Below are 26532 nucleotides of genomic sequence, written 5' to 3'. Positions count from 1 at the left end.
CAAGCGCTTGTATACCTCAGACCCTGCCTCCCTCCCTCTTCCTCTGCCCCAGACACAAATGAGCTTCCTTTCTATACCCAAGGAAACAAAAACTTCAAGTTCCACATGAGGTCTATTATACTTGCTGTTTCCTTTAAGTGAGAGTCAGCTCTGGTCCTTCCTACTTGCCGACTGGGTCTCCGGAAGGTCTCCTGCTCCATGACGCTTTCCCTGGCCACCTGCAGAAAGCCAGCCCTGCCCGTTCTGCTCTGTCTTCCCATCCCCTTTACTTCTTCACAGCACATGTTGCCAATTGGTGTTGTCATGTTCGTTTAGTAGTGGACTTGCTTATTGGGATGAATCAGTGAATTAACCATGTGAAATATATAGTGTTGAAAAGGAAGTGGAGACTCAGAGCAAAGACAGTGGCTCTTTTGTTCTGTGCTTGCTCATCTCTCCTGGCAACTTGGGTTGCACTGCCCAGCCACGTACACAGTTGCCCAGGTGGTTTCCGCCAAGTCATCCTTAAGATATGGCTGGCAAACCAAATCCCCCCTCCCAGCCAGCCAGCCAGGACCCAACAAGCATCCCCCCCAAATCATTCACCAACATCACACAATATAACCATCCCATCAAAATGTTTTGTTTGAAATGTTTTGATATAACTATTAAAAAGAGTACAGAAAAGAATAACCTTCATTCTTCAATTGGCTGAATAGACAATATTAGAAATAAAATCAGATTTTAACATTTTGGTTACCTTTAATGTATTTTTGAAAAAAATACTGGTGATACATTTTAAAGGCACCAATGACTCAGAAACATAATTATTTTCTGAGCCTCTACAGACCTAACTGGTCAAAAGGGCCCAGTCTTCTAAGAAAGTGGGGAGGAGAGGAAAAGAGGGAAGGGAAGAGATCAGAGGGGAACCAAAGTCCAGGATTCATCCAAATCGCAGCAGCACCCAGAGCTGGCCGAGAGAATGGGGGTTTAGGTGCAGATCAGGCTTTGGCCGTGTCTGTGGGCCTCATTTGCAGAGACAAGGATCCAGTGCATGAATCCTCATTGGCAGCAGAGAAATCATCAGTGTTGAAAGAGGTAATGGTGTCTTGGAGGAAGAATAAGCTGTATGTCGTAAATACTGCGGACTCAGCAGGTCCCGTGGCAGCACCGCATGTTGGGAAGGCTCTGAGGTGTACACGGGCCCAGTCTTAGGGAGCCTCCACGCGTCAGAGTAGCGGGCTACCAAAACCGTCCCCTGGGTTTAGGGTGCAGGGGGACAGCAGCACCCGGAAGCCTGAGCAGAATGCGGGGACGCAGGGCTTGGCGGTGCAGCGTTGTCCAGTGAGGGTCCATCCGAAGACAGGGCCTGAGCATCAGGATCCTGAGCTGCGCATGCTGTGCTCAGCAAGAGGCGCTTCTTGGCCGGGCCCTCGTCAGTCAGCTCCTGAGTGCCCTGCTCCCGAGGACGACGGCCAGGACCACGCCTGCTAGTTGGGTGGAGACCTAGGTCAGATGGGCCCGAGGTTGTCAGCACGGCTGAGCTGTGCTCTGGGGAGTGACAAGCGGCGTCCCTTCCCTGAGCTGCAGAGGTAGGATCGGAGGCCCACACGCGGCGCCGAGACGTGGGCAGCCTAGGGGCATGGCGATGGCCCCCTCGCCCTACAGCCACCTGCCTGGCAGGGCTCAGTGAGCGGTGGGGCGGCAGGTCCCGGAGGCCCAGCGTGGCTCTTCCGGTCGCCCACAACTCCTTCCAGGTGCCTGGCTCCTGGCTGTCCGCGGCTATGGGCGCATCATGGTTCACCACCACCTGGTCCTGCCCGTGCTTCCAGAGCTCATAGCGCTCGGGCTGCAGGGTGCGCACGAACACATCCATTGGAAAGCTGACCCTGGCCTCCCCGCAGCTGCACTGAGAGGCCGCTTTGCCATAATCAATCCAGCGCGGCATGGCGAAGTTGATGGCCTCTGCGCAGTTGAAGCTGTGGTTGAAGCCAGCGTGGTAGCCATAGGGAAATGTCACTATGAATTCGCCAGCCTCTTGCGTGACCCGACTGAAGGGGATCCTGTTGTCCCTGAGGACAGTGGGCGACATGAGGGCCACCTTGTGCCGCAGGAAGGCCCTGCAGCTGTGGGCACTGGCCGGAAAGAGCTCTTTGGCCAGGCGTTCAAGTCGCCAGCCATGCTCTGGGGGCACCGTGTACCACGTTTTGGGCTCCCCGAAGTGCACAAAGTTGATACTGTACAAGTCCATGTCCTCTGTGTGCCATGCGAATGTGGTCTTCCACATGCCAAAGTACAGGTAGGGCGTGTTGACACCTTCGATGACCACCCCACACTCCTGCTCCAGCAGGTCCTGAATGGTTCCCAGGTGTCTGAGGTTCCACGGCTTAGTGTTTTTATCAAATAAGGAGCCGTTGACGTCAGCGCCATAGATCGGTGAACTATAGAGGCGTGTTTTCCAGAATTTTCGCTCCAAATCGTCAATATCTGAGTGCAGTGGTGCCTGATATTTAGCACTGGTCGCGAGGTAGCCATACTCCCCGACCGTCATGGCCTTCGTCTTCTTGGAGTATTGAGTGAACACACCAGCCCCGCCCGAGACAGCCTGCTGGAGGGGAGTGGGGATTAGGATGTCACTGATGTCATCATAGGTCTTCCTGGCTTCCCACCCCTTGGGGGGGATTATCTTGGCCACACCTGCTCGGTGTGCACCTTGAGATTCCATATAAATAATATATTTCTCAAAATCATTAAACTCTTCTTCAGTTGGGTAGAAGGTCATGATTCTACACCTTGGGTTCTGGGTACAGTTTGCCTGAGACTTCATAGCTTCCATAACGAAGAACAAACTCTCAAGTCTTCAGCTATGGTCTGGCTAGATGAGGATGGTGGAAAATGCTGTTATTCCAAAATTAGTTTGAGTGTCTTTGAGTCAGCAGGAACTACCCGTGGACTTTGATGCAAATGATCGTTTTTTGGGCTTGCTGTCTTCACCAGCAGACTGCCCTCTGGGCAGAAGCTGATACAGGAGGCTGAACGTACAGCTCTGTGACCTTCCTCAGCTGGCACTGGGGTTTGTTCTCTGAGGCCTCCTGACTCACCCGGTCCTGGGTGTATGGTGTTCCAAATGTACTGTCTCTGGGACACTGTTTAAAACAAAAACCTAGAAAAAAGAATACAAAAGCTTGAACATTAATGTTTGGAGAAAGTTATTCAGGAGCTACAAATAAAATAGCATGGGATCCCACCATGGGATGTTATCCCACACTCAAAGAAAGGCTAAAATTTTATAAGATTGACAATATAGGATGTGGTGTTGATGTAGCACAATGGGAATTTTCATACCTCATAGAGGGAATGGAAATCACACTTTGGGAAACTATTTGGTCAGTATCTACTAAAATTGAACTTATGCATGTGTAAGATAGGACATATGCAGGTGCTGTGATTCAACTGTTACCACATGTCTAGGTAATCTGTACAGCTGTGCATGGAAAGTCACCTCCAATAATGCTCATAACAATATTATTTCTAGTAGCAAATACTGAAGACAACCCAAATGCCCATCAACAGTAGAATGGACAAATGCATTGTGGTACAGTCCTACAGTGGAATACAATAGAGCACTGCAAATTACATGAGCATATAGGGATAATTTTGCAAACATGATACTGGGCAATATTATCCAGACCTAAAAGAATATCAGATCCATTATTCCAATTTTACATGAAATTTCATCTTTTTATGTAAGTGTATATAAAGAAGGAGGTAAAGTAATCTGTGTTAAAAGTCAGAGCAGTGGTTACCTTTGGGAAAGAGGTTGTGAGTGGCAGCACGAGGGGGTCTCTGGAGAAACGTTAATATTTTGTTTGGAATCTGGGTGCTGGTTACACAGCCATCAGAATAGCTAATTGTTATCATTCATCCGCTGTTATGATTTTACAAATTTCCATATGTTTATTTAAAAACAGTTTAGAGTGAGAAGCACTGAAGACTAAGACATATTTCATTGTATTAAAAGAAAAAGGAAGAATGAAAATAAATGAACTAAACATTTGATTGAAGAAGCTAGGAAATGGAAGAAGGAGGAGTAAAGAAATAAGAAAGAATAAAGATGAAATTAATGAAAAATAATACATACAAAACAGAAGGATAATGGCCAAAAATGTCATTTGAAGAGACTAAGAAATGCAACGAACCATGAGCATAACTGATAAGAAAGGATAGAAAGTAGAAATAAACAATACTAGGAATTAAACAGTGCACAGATTTAGTAATATAGTAGAGAATTTTTCTAAATCTCAAGAGAATCTTATGAGCATCCGACATCAACATTTTCAACAGATAAGAAGACAATTTTCTAGAGAGGAAACATACCGAAAATGAATTCAAGAGAAAACAAGAAAGCTCAAATGTCCCAAATAAGAATCTGGATCAAAGTATGACCCCAAAAAAACCCTGAGACACAGCATTTATAGGTGAACCTAGCAAATTTTTAAGAAAACAACTGATTATACAAATCTTTCATGCTATAGAAAAGGTTGTAAAGCTACTCAGATGAGGCTATACTTATAGCAGAACTGGAAAAAGACAACAGAAAATAAAGCATAAATGAAAGCTTGCTAAATATAATATTATCTAACCAATAAAGCAATTTGCTAAAAGAATGATACATCATGACCATATAGACTGCATCTCAGGAATGCAAGTATGATTCAACATCACAAGATCTAATGACATAATTAGAATATTAATGAAGGAAATGAAAAAATAACATCATCATATAAGTACCAATAAAGGATTTCACAAAATTGAACATTCATTCATGATTTGAAAACTTTTTACTTGAAAACCATTCAGAAAAATTTCTACAGTAAAATAAAGTGTTTCAATGTAAAAACAAATAGCAAGTATCCTTAACAGTGAAACAAGAGAAACGTTGTCTTGTTTAAGGTAGAAAAACAGATACATCAGCAAACTCATTAACACGATCTCAAGTGGTCCTTTCTTCTAATTTCCTAGTTTTTCCTGAACTCTACAAATACTCTGTTTTTACCTAAACTTTGAACATGCTTACTGCATCCTTCATAGACTCCTCCAAATGTTCTGAACGTCCCTGCATGGTCTGGGCCGCCATCACCCCTTCCCCTGGCTTTCTCTTCCTGGCTGTGTCTCAGAAGAGCCTGCACTCCTCCTCCTACCTGATGCTCTTTACACATGGGCAGCTCCCCTACCCCTTCAAGGCTGAGCTTAAATATATGATCTTTTCAGTGAGGTCTCTTCTGGTAGTTCAGGATAAAATTAGGGATTATTTTTTCTCAAGAAAACATACACTCTCTTCTCAAGAAAACCTCTCCAAATGAAACATACTGCTGATCAGGATTTATAAGTCTCTTCAAGATTCTAATCAAATCAGCCCCACCCCAATCCCATCATCCCTAATCACAACTGAATCCAATCAGCTATCCAACCAGCTCTTCCAATTGAACTACTCTTCCTTGTTCTAGTAATGGCATCCTTTTCAGTGTTAGCCCAGAAAACATTGGTGTTTTGCCTGAATTTTTTTCTGAGATTTCTTATAAGAAAATAGAAAAGGGAAAGGACTGCCAACCCTCAACAAATCTGAAATCGTATTTTAAAAATAACAAAAACTTGTAAGGTCAAACAAATGGTTTCCTTCCACAGCCAGAGTTACAGAGACTAGAGCTCAGGTCTGCAGCAAGGATTGGTTTGATAGTCTTACAAAAGCCACGAGCAAGGGTCACAGAGAGCAAGCCTTTCCTTTGCCCCAGAAAGCAGCCCCAAAGGAATGAGAGACCTCGGAATAAAAGACACACCTGTTAAGAGGAGAAACATGCCTATGCCTATCTTAAGTTGGTGTATGAAATCAGAGGAGACTTCCTAGAGATTCCGAATCCACCTGGAGTCACATTACAGAATTATTGGGAATTTGTGAGTTACTGGTTCTGGACAAATTCTCTGAAAATTTGTCAGAAACCAAGAGCAGATCCAGGTTTCATGGGGTGTGAAGATAATACAAATTTCAGGGCCTTAGGAATGGAAAGATTTCCCTGGGAAAGCTGCCAGGATGGGAGGGAAAGTAGTGGAGTAAAGACAGCACCGTTGTCAGTGCACAAAACACCATTGGTACTGGGGTCTGCACAGAGCCATGGGGAGATGAAAGTCAGGCAGGCCAAGGAAATGGGGTGAGGAGGAGCTCCAGGAGGAGGGAACCCCATTCCCTTTAGAGGTCTAGGCGTTTTTGCCCTGCAGTCTCCCCAATAAGACTTCAAAAGATCAGCTTGCCTGCCACAGAGTAAAATAGTAACACCCCCTATACCTTATTGGTAACTCCACAAGGAGATCTTTTAACTGTCTTATTGATGACTTCAAATTTTCCCTTTTACAACTGTAAACTGCCGTCCTCTTTCACCATTATTTCTCCCATATTTCCCTTCCATCTTTGTCTTTAAATTCCATCCTTTCTCAAGTACATCCACTTGATCCCATATCTTCCCTTACTGACCCAATAAAGCACCGTCTCTTCTTCCACCTCTTGTAGTTCTTGTTTAGCGCCTATAATTTATACCTTATATAATATGAACAGCAGTCACCTTTTCTTAGCACTTCACTTTGCCAGGCCCTTTATTAAGCACTTTCTATATAATATCTCACTGAAACCTCACAGCTAGTTTATGAAGTTGGCCTATTATTACCCCCAATCAGTGGAGTAGAAAATGAAAATAGAAAAATGTGTATTTAATTTAACAGCTTGTGCTCTCCATCTCTAGAACTTTATCTGTTCTCTCCATGACTATCTCTACTGTTAAATTTCTTAAATCAACACCTCCCCCTTATTCCAGGAGGCAATCAATTAAATATTACAGTCATCTTTGTCTCTCTTGAATCATCAGTTATCAGTCTCTCCTGATTTAAGCTACCATCTTCCCCCCCACCTTCATTTCACCAACCATGTTGAAAACATACATGAAAATAGTTTGCATCCACAAACGCATTTCCTCCCCTCTCTCACCTTCTGCTTCTGCCCCCACTTCTCCGCCTAAACTGATGGCTACAAATCATCGAGCTGTTTCCTCCCAAATGCCGCTCCAGGGGCTACACTTGATCTCTGCACATCCTTGGTTCACAGACACCTTCTTGCTCCTAAAGGCCTCTGACCTCCCTGACGCTGCTCTTAACTGCCTGGTTCTTCCTCTTCCTCCTTAGTTCCACTTCCTTTCCTTGCCACACACAGACACAAGGAACAACTCTCTTCTAAATTCTTTTTCTTTCTCCCTTTAAATTCCCTATTTATGTTGATAGCTTTCTTTAGTACTGTACTTTCCTTACAAGTATTACTTATTGTTATAGCTTTCCTTAATACTGACTTTCTCCTAAGCTTCTGCTTTCCTTCTTTATCTTAGGCAGGTACACTAAGCCCCTGAAATTAACTTGTTTAGTACAAATTGATCATCTTTCTTCTGAAACTAATTTCCTCCTTTAGATGTCTATTTCTACAAATGGTAAAACAGTTATCCTACTCACCTTCATCAACCATTACATCTCCCTGCCCAGCCTATAGGCAGTGGCTGTCAGGGGAGCCTAAGATTGTCTACTGGGAGACCCCAAGAACACTTGCACAGCACAGGAGGCTTCTGTGCTCCTTACCTTCCCTGGATAAGACCCCAAGGACCCAGTTTGCTTTCCTCTCCTACTTAGCTGTCACCACCCAAGCCAGACCTTGACTGCTTTGCGCCGGGATCGCCTTGTGATAGTATCATGTCATAGGCTCCCTACTCACCCTAATTTTATAATCCTAAAAAATTCTTCTATAATGATATTTTATAAATTCTTCAAATATTTCTTGGGAACATGTAATCAAATTTTCCATTCTATTTGAAAACTTGCTCTAAAGAAATGGGAAGAATGAACAATTTAGAAGGAGAGCTAAATATCAATAGCTTAAATACCATGCTAAGGGCCTTTCCCTTAAGAAATAATAAATGCTGACTGAATATTACACAAGACCTCATTTCTTACTGAAATACTGAATATACAGTTGAAATAATCTTTGAGTTGAGCACTTTGTATCTGTTTTATAAGCTAAATTATTTCCTTTGTGCATTTCTAAGGATTCTAGGAAGAATGAGGCATGGCTTTCATATCTATTGTGTGTGTGTGTGTGTGTGTGTCTGTATATAAGTCTTCAGCTATTGAGCAACAAATGTTATAATACAAATATATATATAATAATTAGTATATATAACATATGTAAGTACATATTGCATATAATAATATAACTGCACTCAAAACAAAACTGCTCAGAATTTGCCAGGTACAAAGACAGTCATCCTTCAGTATTCCAGCCAAATGTGTCACTTCTCTGTGATCCCAGCTGCTTGCTGTAACCATGAGACTGCCTGCTTGCTTCTTTCAAGCTGGGCTACAGGTTGAGAATCAATAAATACACTTTCACTGCAGATACACATTATATCCTTATCCATGGTATCCACAGTAACACAGAAATTCTTTATCTAAGGAAACTTGACAGTTCTTACAATGGCGGAAAGGTATTGTCTTATCAGAATGATTAAAAAATAATAGCTGGTCTCTTAAACTTAATGAATCTCTGGAAATTACAGTCTTTCCTCTGTGTCTTTTAAAAAAATTCCTCCAACCTTTATTGTGTGTATGTGTATGGGTGGGTGGGGGGAATGTTTTCAGCTAGAGAAGGTGAGGAGTGAAGTGAATGAATTTAAAAGTCCCTTTCACTTCAGCCAGTGTCCAGATTGCACACCAATTTCAGGATAGCAGGAAAGCCTTTTCGTCTTTCATGCTGCATACATATTTCAATTCTATTATCTCAAATGGGGGTTGTTTTACAAAATGCCTCAGGCTTTGGCCACTGTCTCTGCCGACAATATCTAAATTGTTCAACAAATACTTAACCATTGATTGAGAATAATTTATAGCCATAATATTTAGTGGCTGAATAAATTCTATTTTATTAAGGCAAATGTCTCAATTTCCCCCTCTTATTGGACAGTTATTTTGTTTTTACTTTTCCATGACTATTACTAATCACTTATATTTATCCTGTATTTCACTACCTAAAACAGTGTGTACAGTAAAATATTGGTTGAATGAATGAAATTCCTTAGACTGGTTATTAGGAATGGAATTACTGCATTTTAGTATTTAAATATTGTTAAGATCCTAACACATATTGCCATAACTTTTCAGAAAGAATATGTCATTTCATATTCTCACCACTGAGTAACCTCACTTGGGTTGGCGGGGCGGGGGGGGGAAGCTTTCCTAATTTGGTAAGTGAAAAAGTGTAGCTCAAGTTTTAATTTACCTTTCTTGGGTTACCGTGAAGGGTGCTATTTTTTCTTTCATGGTTATCAGCCACTGGATTTCATTGTATGTATTGGTTCATATCTTTTACCCATTTTTCTCATCTACTTATACAAACATTTTACATATTACTTATATGCATATTTCACATTATTTTACATAATCAACAATATAAGTATTGCTCATACGAATACTTTACATATTAAAATAAGCCCTTTGTTATATAAGCTCATAGGTTTTTCCCAGTTTGCCATTTAGTTTATAACTAATTCTATTTCATTTCAAATGTTCTTGATGTATATTTCAATGTCTTGTGGTGCTGTTTATCTTTTCCTTTGTGATGTCTTTCATGTGTTTCATATTCAGTAAGTTACTTCCCTGTCCAGAGGCAGATAAGTATTACCTCATGTTTTTTCCTTTTTATACATGAATTTTACCTTTAATTCTGATTTTAATTATACCTTTCATTTTAACTGGTTTATTTTATTTATTTGTTTTATTGTCTTGTGTGTATGGTGTGCGGAATAAGGAAGATGAAACTGGTCCACAAGCCTCTATGTATGATGTGTTTGTGGTGTGTTTTCTCTGTTTATAGAAGCTCTTCGCTGTCCCAGTGTTCTTAAATTTTTTCAGTCTCAAAGTTCAGGTGCTTTGGTTTTAAGACATTTTTTAAGTTACTTCTTTGATGACTTCCTCTACATTTTTCCTATGCACGTTAACTCTTGTTACTTGGATATTGGACCTCATGGATTGGACCTTAATTTTTGTCTTTTCTTCTCCCACTTTGCTATCCCTTTATCATTACACTCTCTCTTTTGAAAAATGCCCTCATCTTTACTTCCCCAAGCTCCTTCAACTGTGTCTTTTTCATTTCCCCTATCAAAATTTTAATTTCCAACAGGTCATTTCTGATCCCTTAGCTTTTTTTGTGTATGTGTACCTTCCCCCACCCTTTTTTCCCCCCAGTCTTATTGTCCTGTTGTTTCACAGGTGCACTTCTTTAATCTTTCTGAAAATACTAAAATGTCAATGGCTTTGAAGTGTTTTTTTCCCCTGCATGGTCTGTTTCTTTGAAATTTATTTTTACATTTTTTTTCATTTTGTTTTCTATCTTTCACCTGTAAAGCTTTCCTCAAATGTGTGATGATCCTTAGTAGTTGGTTCATATATGAGTATAGCACAAAATGAAGCTGATTCAAAACTGGGTGTTTGGATAGGTTTGGGGATGATGCTTCCCTGAATGGTGATCTGGCTGGGCTGTGTCCTGGGTGAAACGCTGACACTGGCACCTCTAAGAGCTGGTCATATGCAACAGTGAAGGATCTTCCAATCTTCTTCCGGGAAGGGACAGGCCTGGCTTCCCCACCACATGGAAAAAGATCCTGAAATTACCAATATCCAACTTGTGAAACTCACCAAATCAGTTTGTTTTCCCGATGACAACTACACTGCCAATGGTTTCTGGAAATTCTCAGTTCAGAGACTACCTTTCCACTTGCTCTAGGAAATGAAACTTGGTTTTCCACCAAGATGAGAGAGGAGCAGTTTATCCTGCTACGAGAGAATGCGAGGGAGTCTGAGGCTCCAACTGCTTCTTGGACTTTCAACAAATCTTCCTTAGCCTCCTTCCACATCCAGACGTAGCCAGTGCCATGAAGTCCTAAGCCTTTTGGAGTCTGTGGACACAGTTGTGTTCCTTCTTAGCTTTTCTTTTGGCTATTATGAATGATACTGTTATGAACATTCATGTACAAATCTCTAAGTGGACATTTATTCCTGTGTAGATACCTAGGAATGGAATTGTGCAACCCTGTGTTTAACGTTTTGAGAAACTGTTATGCATTTTCCCAAAGTGCCTGCAACATTTTAGATTTCCACCAGCAAATATATATGAGGGTTCCAATTTTTCAATGTCCTCACGAACACTTCTCTTTTTGTCTTTTTCTTTTTATAGCACTTCTAGTCAGCATGAAGTCTTATGGTTTTGATTTGCATTTCCTTAATGACTAATGATGCTGAGCATTTTCCGTATGTTTTTTGGCCATATATATGTTTTGAAGAAATTTCCATTCCAATACTTTGCTCATTTTTTTGAGTTATTTGTCTTCTTGAGTTGCAAGAAGTCTTTATATGTCCTGGTTACAAGTCCTTTGTTGAATATGTGATTTGCAAATATTTTCTCTCAGTCTGTGGGTAATCTTTTCACTTTCTTATGTCTTTTGAAGTGCACAAGTTTTAAATTTTGATCAAGTCCAATTTATCAGTTTTCTTTATTGCTTGTGCTCTTGATGTTTTATCTAAGAAATTATTGCCTAGCTGAAGGTCATGTAGATATACTCCTGTGTTTTCTTCTAAGAGTTTTCTGGTTTTAGCTTACATTTGGGACTATAACCAATTTGACTTCATTTTTGTGAATGGCATGAGGTAGAGATCCAAATTCTTCTGTCGGTAGATATGCATTGTTTCAGCAACATTCATTGAAAGGACTATTCTTTCACTGTTATCTTGAAACCTTTGTTAAAATCAATTGCCCACAAATATAAGGGTTTATTTCAGATTCTCAATTCTATTCTATTCAACTACATAGTTATCCTTATACCAGTGTCTTATTGTAGCTTTGTATAGTTTTGTATATTAAAGTTTTGAAACAGAAAAGTGTGAGTCATCCACATTTTAAAATTATTTTTTAAGACTGTTATGGTTGTTCTGGGTCCTTTATGTTTACATATCAATTTTAAGATCAGCTTTTAATATCTGGGGGTTAGGGGTGGGGAGTCAGAGGGAAAATAGAGATTACACTGAACCCATAGATCAGTTTGGTGTGTATTGCCATCTTAATATTAAGCCTTCTGATCCATGAATATGGAATGCTTTTCCATTTATTTAGCTCTTCTTTAACAGTGTATTGTAATTTCTACAGTAGAAGTGTACTTTTTTGTTTATTCCTAAACATTTATTCTTTTGATGCTATTGTGAATGGAATTAACTTTGCAGAATTTTCATTGTGTATAGAAAGCAATTGATTTTTGAATAGTGATCTTGTATCCTGCAACCTTACTGAACTTGTTTATTAGGTCTAATAGTTTTTTCATGGTTCCTTAAGATTTTCTCTACATCAAATCATTTCATGTATCAATACAGTTTTATCCTTCCTAATTTGGATGCCTTTTATTTCTTTTTGTTGCCTAACAGCCCTGACTAGAAGCTCCAGTGTAATGTTTAATAGAACTAGTGAGAATAGACGTCCTGAAGGGTCTTGTCCCTGCAGCAAGTACTTTTAAATAGAAGAAATAAATACTTCAAGTGAAGTCCCTTTCAGATTCAAACTCCAAATCCTAATTTCTTTCTCCTCCCTAGCAACGTGGATTTAGTGCATTTTCTGTGGATGTTTTTGTGTGCATGTGCATTATATACTAATACAGAGTATTGTTTTATGCATCTATTTTTATTTTATATAAATGGTTTTATACCAAATGTGCTAACACTTGTACAATTTTTAAATTCAACACTAACAGATTCAAGATATATTTATATATACCTATATATACCTACATACATAGTCTGTCATAAGAATATATTTTATTGATGTATTTCTCTATTGGGGAGTATTTAGATTAGTACCAGTGTTCTACCATAAATAATGCTGCATTAAAAACTTTTTATATCTGTCCTTGTAATTATGTGTGATAATTTACCTATGGTAGATCTTCCTAAGCATAATTTTTATGTGGTATAGAAATTATACTACCATATATTTTAGGTACTGTAGAAATAATACAAATTACATTTTGTATATTGTTATTCAATGTCACGTTGCTTTACCTAGTGATTTTCCTAATTAACATATTAACTAGCAGAGGAGAGTTTCTTTCTCCACACCCCCAGATGTACTTGATGTCAAATTTTTAGTTGATGATTGGATTGGCAAAATAATTTATCTCCTTTTATATTAATATGTTGCCTGTTTCCTGGTGATGTGCTTTTTCATAGATTTAATGGCCTATTATGGGTTTTAGTTTTGTAAATTACTAGTTATATACTTCACGCATTTTTTCAGTTAAATTGTTTTTTTCTGATTATAAAATTTTTTAAATATTTGGGGTACTAATTATTCTACTGTAGCAAATAATTTATGGTGTCTTAATTATTTTGAAAATTAAAGCATAATCATTTATTCATCTTTTCCATTGCGATTTGTTCCCTTCCTGTTTAAGTAATCCACTCTTCCATGAAGACACAAAGATTCATTTTCATTTTTTTCTTTGTATTTTGTCTTTATTGTTTCACCCATTTAGAATTGTATTGTTGTTGGGAGGTAAGGATCTGTATGGTTGTTAGGATTTTTGGTATGATCTAATTGTCTACCACCGAGTTGGAAAACTCCAGTCTTATATCCCAAATTCAAATATAAGCATGGATCTCTTTCTAGACTCTCCATTTAAATCCACTAATTTGCCCATTTCTGTGCCAAAACTATAGTTTTAATTATTGTAGCTTTACACTAGTATTGATACTTGGTGAGGCAAGTCCCCATGTCTTCATATTTAGAATTAGTAGAGCTAAATGTCAGTATTCATTTTTAGAATAAATTTGTTAGGTTCCATAAAAATCCTGTTGATCTGAATTGAAATTGCATGAAGTTAAAATAAATTTGGGGGTAGACATAGCTCCCATATTGGGCATGCCCATCAATTAATTGGTATATTCTTCCATTTGTTCAGATTTTATATGTATTTATAAAGTTTCAGAATTTTGCCCATAAAGATGTATGTTTCTTTAGGTACATTCTTAGGAATTTTATAATTTTTGAGTGCTTTGTAAATGAACACTTTTTCTACTAATTTTACTATTTATTGATCTTATATCTCTTTCCAAACCTTATACTTATTTCCTATTAGTTTGCTAGCTTGACCATTGATTCAAAGGTTTTCATATAGATATTTTCTGAAAAAAATATAAAAATTATTACCTCTTCTTTTCCAGTAGTCATAGGCCTTATTCTTTTTCTTTATTTCTTTCTGTAGCTGGGCAGGAATGGCAGTCTTATATGATTAGATATAATCTCCAGTAAAATGTTGAATGTTGACTTAGTAGAAATTATACCCTCATTTCATTTCGAACTTTAACAAGAGTGGCTCTAAACTTTAACATTAAGTTACATCCTATCAATTATCACCTTAAGACACACTTTTGAGACTAACAGGGACCAAGGGAAATCAGACGTAAATCACGACTGCACTATGTTGAAAAACAACATAGAATATTTGAGCAATGCAATATAAAGATTGACCTAATGGACATATATTGAATTTATGTACTGCAGAATTGAATTTTTTCAAGTACTTCATAAATTTTACAAAATTGACTATAATTGACCATAAAACAAGTTTTAACAAATGTAAGAGGTTAGAAAGCAGGTTCTTTGACCACTAAACAAAGTTATAAATTACCTTTAAAAAGATAATTGGAAAAATCCCCAATTTTGTAAAATTAAAAATGCATTCTAAAAACTTTAACTAGAAAGAAGTAAAAATGGAAATTAGGAAATACTTAACTGAGAGTGAATATTCTATGATCTGAAACCTGCAAGATGTTGGTAAGTAATAGTAAAAGAGATTTATAGGCTTAAATAAATATCTAAAAGATTGGAGGCTGGAAAATTAAATGAATTAAGCATGTGACTTCTCTAGAAGTTAGAAAAAGAATACAGCAAAGAAAGTAGAATGAAAATAATAAAAATAATAACAGGATTGATGAAATAGAGAGGAACAAAAGTAAAAGTTGGCTTTTTGAAAAGTCAAATTTGACAAACTTCTGGTGAAAATGGGAAAGACCAGAGATCAAAGTCACACTAATACCAGAAAAGATAAAGCAGTCATCACTACAGATGCTGCACATGTAAACAAAAACTTAGTAAGTATAGTGTGACAAGTTTAAGCCAATATATTTTAAAATTCAGGTGAAAAAAGAAAACAACAGCAAAACTGACTAAAGAAAAAATAGAACACTGAGTATATCTATAACCATCAAGGAAACTAAAGTACTAGTCGAAACTCTCTAAACAAAGAAAACCTAGGCCCAGCAAATTTTACCAAACATTTGAGGAAGAAGTACTTCCAAGCTTAGGCGAATTTTCTCATAGAAGAGAAAGTATTTTCCAACATGTTCTATAATATAAACTTTATTAAAGAAGTCTCAAAGATACTATGAGAAAGGAAAATAATGGGCCCATCTCATTTAGGAAAATAGGTGCAAAAGTCCTAAATAGAATCTGAGGAAACAGATTCCTGCAATATATTCATCATGATCAAGATGGGTTTATTTCAGGATTGAAAGGTTAGTTGGCAGTTAATATAATAATACACACAAACAGACTAAAAGAGAATCTCATTAGATGCCGAGAAGTGTTTGATAAAATTCATTATCCATTTAGCGAACTAAAAATTGTGTGTGTGTGGGGGGGGATTTTAATTTAATAAAATACACTGACCCAAAACCTTCAGTAAAAATACTGAACAATGAAAATTTGAGAGCTTTCCTGCTAAGATCAGGAAGAAGACAAGGAAGCCTATGATCTCACCGGATGCCCTGACATAAGGCAGCAAGGGGAAAACAGGAGTGGGAAAAAGACTGGGAAGGAGAGAGAAAGCTATCCTTATTCATAGATATGACTGTCTACCTAAAAAATCCGAAGTTCTGAGTTAACTATTTTAATTAATAAGAGGGTTTAGCAAGGTCTCTGCATTTAAAATAGAATATTTAAAAAAATTATACTTACATATATAAGCAACAAACAATTGGACAGTCAATTTAAGAAAGAGGCCACTTATTAAAGCATTAAAAATTGAGCAGCACCTAAGGCTAAAGCTAACAAAAATTTATAAGATTTCTATGGAAATAATAATATAAATTTACTTAGAAGCAATTGAAGAATACCTAAATAAATGGAAAGACATAACCTGTTAGTAATTTGAAGACTCAATATTGTAGAACTGTCAATTTCTTCTTAAATTGAGATTCAGTTATCCCAATCAAAATCCCAAAAGTAATTTTGTAAAACATGACATTTAAGATTTTATATTTAAGCGCAAAGGGCCAAGAAGAGCCCAGCACTCAGAAGAGAGGGACAAGGCCAGGCTTGCTTCACAGGATTATTCCAAGAGCCTCTAGCACACCACACATAGAACGAATTTCTGATGGGCCTGTGAAAGGCATGACTATAAACCCTTCAGAAGGTAGTATCTGACAATACCAATGTAACCTCAAAGTAGGCAAGAATTTCTTAAGAAATACCATGCACTAAGCAAAAAGGAAAAGACTGATAAACTGAATTACCCTAATATTAATGGTTTTGTAGATCAAAATATACCAAAAAGAAAAACCAAGAAGTAGAAAATATATATGTAGCACAAATAAGTGACAGAGAACAGGTGCCCAAAGTATTAAGAACTCATAGAAATCAATCTAAAAAGATAATTCAGTAGAAAGACTTAAACAGATATCCAACAAAAGAAGAAATTCAAGTGTACAATAAACATAAATAAACTGATAGGCAATGAAGGAAAAGCAAACTAAGACCTCCGTAAGGTATCACTATAAACCCACCAGATTACCTAGAATTGAAAAGTTGGACAATATCAAGTGTGGTGAGATTACAGAACAAGGAGAACTCAACCCGCTGATGGGATATATAAATGAAATGTATACCCGTGCACCTCTACACGTTTACAAAAATGTACTAGTGTCATTATTTGTAATATCACCATACTGGAAACATAATTATTAGAATAAATTATACTGTGTATTTTGTTTTAATTGAGCACTTTATTGTAGAATTAGAAAAAATATAAATCTAAGAAAAGCTGGTGGAAGGAATAAATGACATTAAGATTAGAAATTAATGAATTGGTTAGTATTTGTAAAAGCTTAATGGTAAATAGATTCAAAAAAATAGACCCCTGCAAAAGCAAAGCTAGTCAAGAGGGAAAAAAAGCATATGTGGTAGGAATAAGTGAAAACGCAGGAATAAGAAAAAAGGTACAGTAACAGTATTTTAGGAAAATACATGATATTAAAAGGAACCTAAATTTTAAAATTTAATTGACATCATTGAAAAAAGTAACAACTCTGGAATAAACTAGAAATGGTTTTTAAGTTAATAAATAATCATTCTTCCTCCCAAGCTGTTGGGCCCAGATGTCCTCATGGGGGTAGCTTGGTGTTGGGAATCAGGGTGCAGAGTATAAACAGCCCAGTATACTGTGTATTTTTACCCAATTAAATTCTATATAGTATACAACAGTTATATAAAAGCAAAACATAAAAGAAAGCATACGATTTATTTACATAAATATTTTGAACATTTATATAAAGTTCAAAAATTAGACTATGTATCATTTAGAAATGAGTACGTAGGCATTTATTGAAATTTATTTGGGGGCTTTACAGTTAATTTTATGAATGTCCAACATTTTTTAAAAGAATGTGAATTTCTCTTAGTTGAAGGATTTTATATACATATATAAATGTGACATAAATATATATGCAAATATAAATACAGTAAGCATACATAGCTATGCACACAGTGCATCAATGTTGTTAATTTGTTTAATCTGGGAGAGATTGCCATTAAAAAAATTTCCCATCATGACAGATTTGTCTGTTTGACCTTTTAATTCTTTATTATTGCTTCAAATTATTCCAGACCAGTTAGTTACATACATGTTCATGATTTTAATGTTTTCCTAGATTTTTCTTTGGAATGCAATAAGATGCCCCACAAATGTCCTTGTTAATGCTACTAAAAGAATACTTTTGATAATTAATTTGCTACACATAGTTTTTTCTTGTTTTTTTAGTATTTGCTTGGTACGTCTTTTTCTATCCCTTTATTTTCTATATTTAGTTCTTTCATTTTAACTGTTTTTTTTTATATGCTTGCTTTTAAATGTCTTAGTAATAATGGAGTGGCCAGCAAGTGATAGGTAGCTTTGTGCTTGGATTGGGTAAGAGGTGGTTAAATTATAATATTATCTAGTAATCTAGCCTGGATGACAAGCAAATTTCATTTTGAGGCTGTTCCCAGGAAATCATCTCTCTGGTTCCCAAAGTATCTTCAATTAAAATAGAGATTTGTTGGTAGAAGGCAAGCTACTTCATTTTTCTATCATTATCACTTATCAAAATAGATTAAAGTACCAGCTTTTTATATTAGAAAATTAATCATTTTTAGGTTAAAAATAGAACAGATGCTATCATTTATACTACTTTAAGTGTAATTTCTAACTTGTGAGCATTGAGTTTTTTTTCCTCCATTTTCTTACTAAAAGCCTCAACCAAAATGTTCACATTTTGTGGGCTGGTAACTTTGTAATGAAAGGGTTTACCAGAATTGGAGAAAGTGGTTCAATTAGAAGAGGAGGGAAGTGGATTAAATTAGAGTTGTGACTGGATTCAGGGTGGGGCTGGCTGAATTAGAATTTTGATGGTATGTATAGAGGCTAATAATCACAAGACTTTCATTAGAGATTCTTTCCTGAAAAGAAATTATCTTTCTGTGTCTGGGTATATCTTCACTGCAATCTGAATTTCAGACTAGGAGAATGTTAATTATTCATTTCCTTTATAATATAAAAGATTAAGACAATAACTTTTTACATAAAAAGGTGACTTTTTCCTGTTAAACTCGTTCATTCACTCATTCACTCATTTGAAAACCATTATGGGCACCTATTGGTGCCAGGCAACTGTCACAGATGCTTGGCTTACATCACTGGACAATACAAAGATTCTTGCATTTGTAGAGTTTATATTCTGTATGGGACAGAGAAAGAAATAATAAAACAAATTTATGTAGGATTGAATAAGGATCATAGTATACAGGATCATGGATGATATGTGCTACACAGAAAAGAAAAGTAGAACAGGTTAAGGGAGATAAGCAGTGCAGGAGGTTGGGGACCAAGGTAGAGGATGGCTGAAACTTTAAATAGGGCTGTTATGGTTGGTTGACCTGATTTGAACAAAGACTTGAGTAAGACAGGTAAGAGTATATTCTTGGCTGTGGAAATGGCTTAGTGCAAAGACCCTCAGACAGGAACTGTGTTCAGACAACACCAAGAGAGACACGAACAACACAGGAGGTCAACTAGACAGGGGAGAGTCTTATAGGTTAGTGTGAGTCTTTTGACTTTTACTGTAAGGGGGATGGGGGGCCAATGCCTCCCCACTGTCTGACTCTATCCCCCTTTCTCCCAATCCCATTCAATAATATTATTAATTTAAAAGAATTATTGTCAATTTGATGCTGTAATGTGATAATTCATTGTTAGTTTATTTTCATTTTCATAATGAAAGTTGAATGTCTTATGTTTGTTGTCTATTTGGAATTGCTATTTCTGGATGGCTTCTTTATATTCTTTGCCTATTTTTTTACTGGGCTGTATTTGTTATGTGTATTACTATTAGTAATAGTACTAGTAGTAGTAAAGTTTTATATGTTATAGGCATAACAGCATTTACCTGCTAATTGAATATTTATCTTTTGACTTAATTTGGGGCATCTTCTGCCATAAAATTAAGTTTTTATATAGATAAAATTTTTAAGTTATTTCTCTTATAGCTCTTAGGTGTCTTGCCTTGATTGAAAGGTCTTTACAAATCCTAGGTTGAACAAATAGTCTCTTAAATTTCCTTTTTAAATTCCTATAGTTTTTTCTTCTTTTGGATGTTTAATTCAACTGTACATAGTGTTTGTATAAGCACTGAAGCTGGAATTCCTACATCCTGCCATAAGAATAATCAGTTTTGTAATCACAGCTATTATATAAAACATCCTTTTTACATTGATTAAAATAGTAATGTCATATTAAAATGAAGGAGCATTTTTTTTGACAGTTGCCTAATGATTTATTCATTCTCTTTTGTGAAGCTTCCCTTGTAGGCATGTTTAGGCTAAATTTTTTTTTCTTTTTTTCTTTTTGAAGGAGCATTTTTTAAGGCTAAGATATACTACAGCATATCCAAAAGCTGGTAAGAATGATCTGAAGGGGATGGATTCACAGACAATGAAAGACAGGAAATACAGCAGGATGCCAGTTACTAGGAAAGCCAGAGAACTTGGAACCCAGAGAACAGAGGAGAGGGTTTGGGGTCACCACACAGGGAAAACTGAGGGTTTGGGCAAACTCAGAGGCATCTTGGTAGGTTTGCCTGGGGGAGATAAGTAGTCCTTGTTGAAGAGCTTCTTTTCCCAGAGAAGTCAGGAGAATTAAGAGCTCAAATAGATTATTGTATTAATGGGTTTAAAATGAGCATTCTTGGGAGGTTATATAAGATTTTTGCCAGCAAAGGCAGCTGATAGGATGAATTTTAAGTTTTTAGTAAACTTAATTTTAGTTTCTTTTTCTAATACTTTCAAAACATTTAAGCCAAAAGCTTTTGTATGTAAAATCACTTACATAAACTTTTTACTTAATACTTATTAACACTTTAAGTTTCTTATTTCTTATTAATATTTTCAGACCATTAAGTCAAAGCTTTAAATTTCATGGACTGATGATACGTTGCTGTTAATGAAATTACAGGAGTGGTTATTTAATCATGGTTGGTTATCAAAAGATTAGGTGGTGGGCTAGATGTTAAATGAATCAGGGTCATTAATTCAGAGCTGATAAAGGCCACTGGAACAAAAACCAAGGGTGTTTTCTGTAATGGTGTCAGCACCTTGTCATTATTACTTCATTTCTCCACTTCATAGTACATCAGTCATTCATTCATTCAACAAATACTTACTCAGCACCTATTATGTGCCACATACTATTCTATATGCGGAAGATACACAGGTGAACAAAGAGACAAGTTTCCTGTTTTCCTGGAACTTATGTTCTAATACAGGAAGATAGACAATAATAATAAAATAATGTTAATAATAATAACAGTAACATTTATTTAGCAAGTATTGTTTGTTGAGAGTTTTAAGTATTTTATAAGTATTCATTTAATTAATACAGCATTGTAAGGTAGAAACTAGAATTATCTTCATTCTGTACATGAGGAAACTGAGGGCACAGAAAAGGAAAATAACCTGCCTAAGGTCACAGAGCTAGCAGAGGGCAGAGCTGGAATTTCAAACCAAGAGAGTCAGGCTGTAGAGCTCTTTCTCTTAGTGACTCTGCTATGCTTCCTCTCAGACAAGAAAAATGGCAGTAAACAATGAACAGAGTAAGTTCAGGATTGTTTAGTACTACGAAAAAATAATAAAGGGTGATGCGACGGCATTTTTGTTTTGGAGGTAAAAATGTAGATACGAGGGAAAAACTCATGGAGGTGACATCTGAGCTGAGACTTGAAGGATAGTGATCTGTTCTCATGGGACACTGGCAGCAGAGCAAAGACAGCACAGTGGAATCTTTCCTTGTTTGTGAAACAGAAATGCTCAGCTGGCTGTAGCTAGGGCTTAGTATGTAAGAGTGATTGATTGGAAGTGAAGTCAGAGATAGTCAGGAACAAGAACCCACGGGCTCTCATGGTCACATTAAGGAATTTGATTTTTTATTCTAAATTCAGTAGATTTTTATGCAGAGAAGCAACATGACCTGATTCATAACTTTTAAAGATCAGTCTCACTGCTATATTGACTTTAGGACAAAAGTGGAAGCAGGAAGATGTGTTAGGGGGGCAACTACAATCCAGGTGGAAAATGAAGGCTTGGACAAGGGTTATGGCCTTGGAATGCAATTTAGAGTATATTTTAAAAGTAGAATTGGCAAGACTTGTCAAGTGTGAAGGATAAACAGTTTAAGCAGGAGCCTTAAGTTTTGGTTTGAGTAACTAGCACGCTGGTAGTGTCCTTTACTGAGATGTGTAAGCCTAGGGGAGGAATACCTTTGGTAAGAAAAATTGAGATTTCATCTTGAACTTTATAAGAGAAAAGGCTTTTCTACCTCAACTCCTACCCCCTTTTTTTCATTAAAAGTTTCAAAGGAAGAGTTCTGGGAGAAAATCTGTGTAACGTTCAGTTTTATGAGGTCTTTACATTTGAAACCAAATTGGAAGAGTTGAATTTGAAATTTCATTTGTTTAACAAATACTTAAATTGAGTATCTACTGTGGCCAAAGACTGATGAAACACTAAGATAAACTAAGCAAACAAGATCTCTGCTTCCAAAGTGCTCTTTTGGGCATGGGAGAACGATTGGTGATTCTCTCCCGACCCAACCCTCCCGTTCACTGTCTTACTCTAAAAGTTCACCTTAACGCCTGAGTAGCCATCATACAATAATGGCATCTCGTGCTCCTGGCAGTTGGGCGCACCGGTCTAGGTGCTCCCTGTCGCGTTAATAAAAGAATCTCCAATAGTGACACCTCCCCTCCCACTAGAATTTAGGCTTTTTTTAAAAATAAAACTTTTAACCAACAATACGAATACAACCTTTGAAGACTAATATTTTTGCAGGAATGATACCTTTATAAAGATCGTGGTTGCCCCCGTGTATATTTGTTCTTTCTTTAAATCCAAGTAAGTGAAAATACTAGTTATTCCGTAGCCCAACTCTCTAGGCTCGCTGGGTCTAGCTCAGCAAAAACGAAGCAGGAGCCGGTGGATCTGTCAGTTGGGTGCAATCCTTTTCTATGCTCTCTGTTGCTAGTCGGTGATGTGGACGGCCTCTGTGGCCAGCCGGGATGTGGAGTCGGCTACCCGGAGCTTTCCGTCCACGAAAGAGTCTAGGAGGGTGTCAGGGAAGGAAAAGACGGGAGAGACCTTAAGCACTTGCTCCTCTAAGGTACACAACCGTGCTTAGAGTCTGTCTACTCTGAATCACTGGTTTCAAACGCCCATCCACTCGAATGCCTAGGCTCCGCCCCATGCCGTCGTCATGCCAACGTACAGTTTGGCTTCCGCGGATTGGTGGCTGCCTGTCTATGACGTGCGTTCGAAGAGCCCAGGTTTGCTTCAGGGTCTTGGGCTTTGACGCAGGGGTTTCTGGGAGAGGCGAGTCGTCATAGTGTCTGAGGTTGCAGAGATCGCTGCTGAATTGTCTTCCTTGTCCACGTGGGGCGGAAAGGGCGGTGGGTTCGGGCTTGGCGGCGAAGGATGCTCGGGAGCTGCGGGCAGCGGTGGAGCCCGGCGGCTGTCGGGCGCAGCGCCGCGGGAAGGCAGATGTGCGCGCGGCTAAGCGGGGTTCGCCGGCCTCGCCCCACAGCGGCTCGGGCCTGGGGGAGGAGTCAGCAACTCCTGGGGACAGCCCGAAGGCTCCCTGCCCCGAGGTGAGAGTGATGATTGATTATTCGCCGGTGAGGGGGCCGTGGGGGGCAGTGGTGTCCCTGGGGTAGAAAACCCAGTGTCTCCCTCTCTGGATACATGCCCGTTCCTGTTCTGAAAATCTGGAGAAGTAAACCAGTTCCCCCAGCTTCCCCAGACACTTGCTTTTCCAACATTTGACCGGTTTGGGGAGCCATATCTGCTGGGCGGTACACTTTTGGCTGCTCCAACCCAGAAGTACCATGAAGACTTTTGGTTATCAGAATCATTTAGGGTGAGGTTCCTGTCTTTTGGACATTCAGTGTAATTTTTATTACTATGGTTGCTGTAGAAAATTGCATCAACAAAAAGTTGTTGGAGAATTTTGCCTATGTAACTGTCACTGAAATTTAGCACGTTTTTCTCCAACACAGTAACTTTGTCCAGGGATTTTCAAAGTAATTTTTTTTTTTTTGTAGCCTGTTTTCTGTTGTATGAGGTGCAAACTTCAGGTAATCTGGTGGAGAGTAAGGTTGAGTTGAGAATTTTTAAAACTCAGTCATGGTGGTACTGAATTTTACAAGGCTTTGATATGTCAAGTCAAATAATTCTTACGGTAATCCCATTAGGAATATCCCCATTCCACAGGAACTTACATTAGGTAACTTGCCCAGGGCCACAGAGCCAGAAGGAGAACAAGAAACAAGCTCATCTGCGTGACAGAATTGTTTGCATTAATTAAAAACTGCTTAAGAAGTTGTGTTCCTGAGACTCATTATTTGTTTTCTTGAGAGCTTTTGTTTTGAGATGAAAGTAAAATTTGGTGAAAGAGTTTTGGAAATGATTTCACAAGTTGGATATTTGTCAATACTTTATATAATGAAATTCTATCATATTGGGAATAACTTGATACTATTTTTCCTCAAAGTGTAAAAGATGACGAGAGCAGCTAGGCCAACTTTTGAAGCTGCAAAGGCGGAAGAGGAAAAGTAGAAGGTGATTTGAGCCAACTCTCAAAGCAGCATTCAAGTAGAGACCTGCCTTCTCCTACAAAGATCAAATACAGGTAATGAAGACTTTTTCTTGTTCCCAAGGCAAGGCCAAAAGTGTTGAATGACACGATCATTAAGTAGTATGTTTGGGTTCTGTCACGTATCTATTTTCATAGGAGTGGAATGCAATAGAGTTGTCTAACACAAAAATTATGCTGTATGATTGTGGAATGCTACCAGATATTCCTTATGTAGAAATTCCTATTAATTGGAACTTTCCCTGTGTGAATTTAATAATAACTAATATATTACCTCAGAGGGACCGTGCACTATTAGCACTAATCAATAAGGGATTAAAAGTGTTACAGTAAAGAGCCCTGAGTTGCCATACTAATAAAAAGTAAAAATATTTTAGTCAGTCTACAACATTATTGTAGGAAAATACGTGATTTGCTTGGGCTTTTTGAGATACTGGAAACCACACGGATCCTGTTAGTGACCTTCAGATTATCATAGTGATCTTGTCCAGTTCTCTCTGTTACTCTTGAGGAACTTAGGAACCAAACTCCTTTTTGTGGATTGTGTTCCATTGCTACAGCCATGTGTTTTTTTAGTAACATTTTTGCCCTGGTTTGTTTGGACGTTAGACAAACCACTCAGGATGCCCCTGAAGAGGTTCGGAACCGTGACTTCAGGAGGGAGCTAGAGGAGAGAGCGCTGCTGCAGGAGAAAAAAAACAGGGATCGTCCGACTCGAGGTACTGACACTACCCCAGACACTGGACTTATAAAATCACATAGATGGTAGTTTTTCTTTCATTTGCTAATTGGAACAGATTGAAGTTTTTGTTTGTTTGCTTTAAAATACTGATGTAAACAGCTTAAGATGTTGTTTCCCTTAAAATACTGGTAACACTTTCTTAAATGATTAGATTAGAGATGATGATGAAGTTGATTCCAGTTCTGTCCTTTAATGCTTCTCTTTTAGAAGGAACAGGATGATCTGGGGATACTTAGCAGCCAGTATTTCAGTTCAGATCAAGTTTTGACTGTTTACTTTTTGAAGCCCCGTGGTTTCTGTCTGTGAGGTTTCTCCTGCTTTTGTCACTAGTCATTGGTGGGCATCGGTTATAGTATCTCTTCTATTTTTCCAGGATATGTAAACTATTTCCTAAATTTCCTGATGGAGACTGCAGTTCCCATATTAAAATCAGTACTTTAATTCACTCAGCAAACAGTTGCCAGAGGCTTGTTTGCCAGGCATCTGGCTGTGGTCTCTGCTATCACAGTGCTTGTAATCTAAGCTTTTGGTGCCCACAGGTCCCTAAAATGTTACAAGAAATGCAGTATTTGTTTCAGTAAGCTGAATAATGTTTGTGTTTTCCCGGAGCGTACATCCTCCTCTTTAGTGTCCAAGAAGCCTCGGTTAGACCAGATCCCAGCCGCCAACCTCCATGCGGATGACCCTCTAACAGACGTGTGTTTCGCTTCCTCCATTCATCTTCTTCTTCTTCTTTTTTTTTTTTAACCATTTTTATTTTATTTATCATGCTTTCTGAAATACTTGTATTCTTTTGGCTTTAAGAAGTGACGTGTGTATTTTTACTTACTGCTGTTCACATGTGGCCCTGTCTTCAATGGTAAACTTTACAGCTGATTTTAAAACAAAAAGTATTATTGTGTGGTTGATGCAACTTCAGTAACAAGTTTGATCTCTGGAGAGCCAAATAGGGAAGTAAGCTCTTCAAGGGTATGTATGTATGCTCTCCTAAAAAGTAATTCCCCATATTAAGCCCTGGAGATTGACTGCTATGTCATATGCCTCCAGGGGGCATTCTTCATACTGGGCTTTCTATCAACAGCATCCCTTAGAGTTGAACCCAGGCATCTTTGCACATTAGATACCAAAGGTGTCCCTTCCAGATGTGCAGGCTACTTAATGGCTCCCTCTGTGCTTTGG

The 26532-nt window shown here is 37.9% G+C and overlaps 2 protein-coding genes across 5 annotated transcripts in view; one reads left to right on the top strand and one right to left on the bottom strand.

Moving 5' to 3' along the window:
• The window catches only part of LOC140846565 (uncharacterized), a 64277-nt gene that overhangs the window by 22002 nt on the left and 15743 nt on the right, over positions 1 to 26532 (top strand). For all 4 annotated transcript variants that reach the window (XM_073223434.1, XM_073223435.1, XM_073223433.1 and 1 more), the window contains exons 3-4: positions 25221 to 25330; positions 25961 to 26049. In XM_073223434.1, coding sequence (XP_073079535.1) covers positions 25221 to 25330; positions 25961 to 26049 — 199 coding nt within the window. The remainder of the gene's footprint in view (positions 1 to 25220; positions 25331 to 25960; positions 26050 to 26532) is intronic.
• On the bottom strand, positions 1073 to 22935 carry LOC118972356 (lysine-specific demethylase 4D-like). The gene is made up of 2 exons (XM_073223431.1): positions 22805 to 22935; positions 1073 to 3142 (listed from the first exon to the last, which is right to left on the bottom strand). The coding sequence occupies exon 2, from the start codon at positions 2813 to 2815 to the stop codon at positions 1244 to 1246; it is 1572 nt and encodes a 523-aa protein (XP_073079532.1). The 5' UTR covers positions 2816 to 3142; positions 22805 to 22935; the 3' UTR covers positions 1073 to 1243.

This window comes from Manis javanica, chromosome 15 (assembly GCF_040802235.1).
Source record: "Manis javanica isolate MJ-LG chromosome 15, MJ_LKY, whole genome shotgun sequence".
In the NCBI taxonomy this organism is placed as follows: domain Eukaryota; kingdom Metazoa; phylum Chordata; class Mammalia; order Pholidota; family Manidae; genus Manis; species Manis javanica.
This window is presented reverse-complemented; position numbering and strand designations above follow the sequence as displayed.

Bases quoted from the DNA above. Each gene is read 5' to 3' on its own strand.
- LOC118972356 (XM_073223431.1), bottom strand. From the start codon at position 2,815: ATGGAAGCTATGAAGTCTCAGGCAAACTGTACCCAGAACCCAAGGTGT.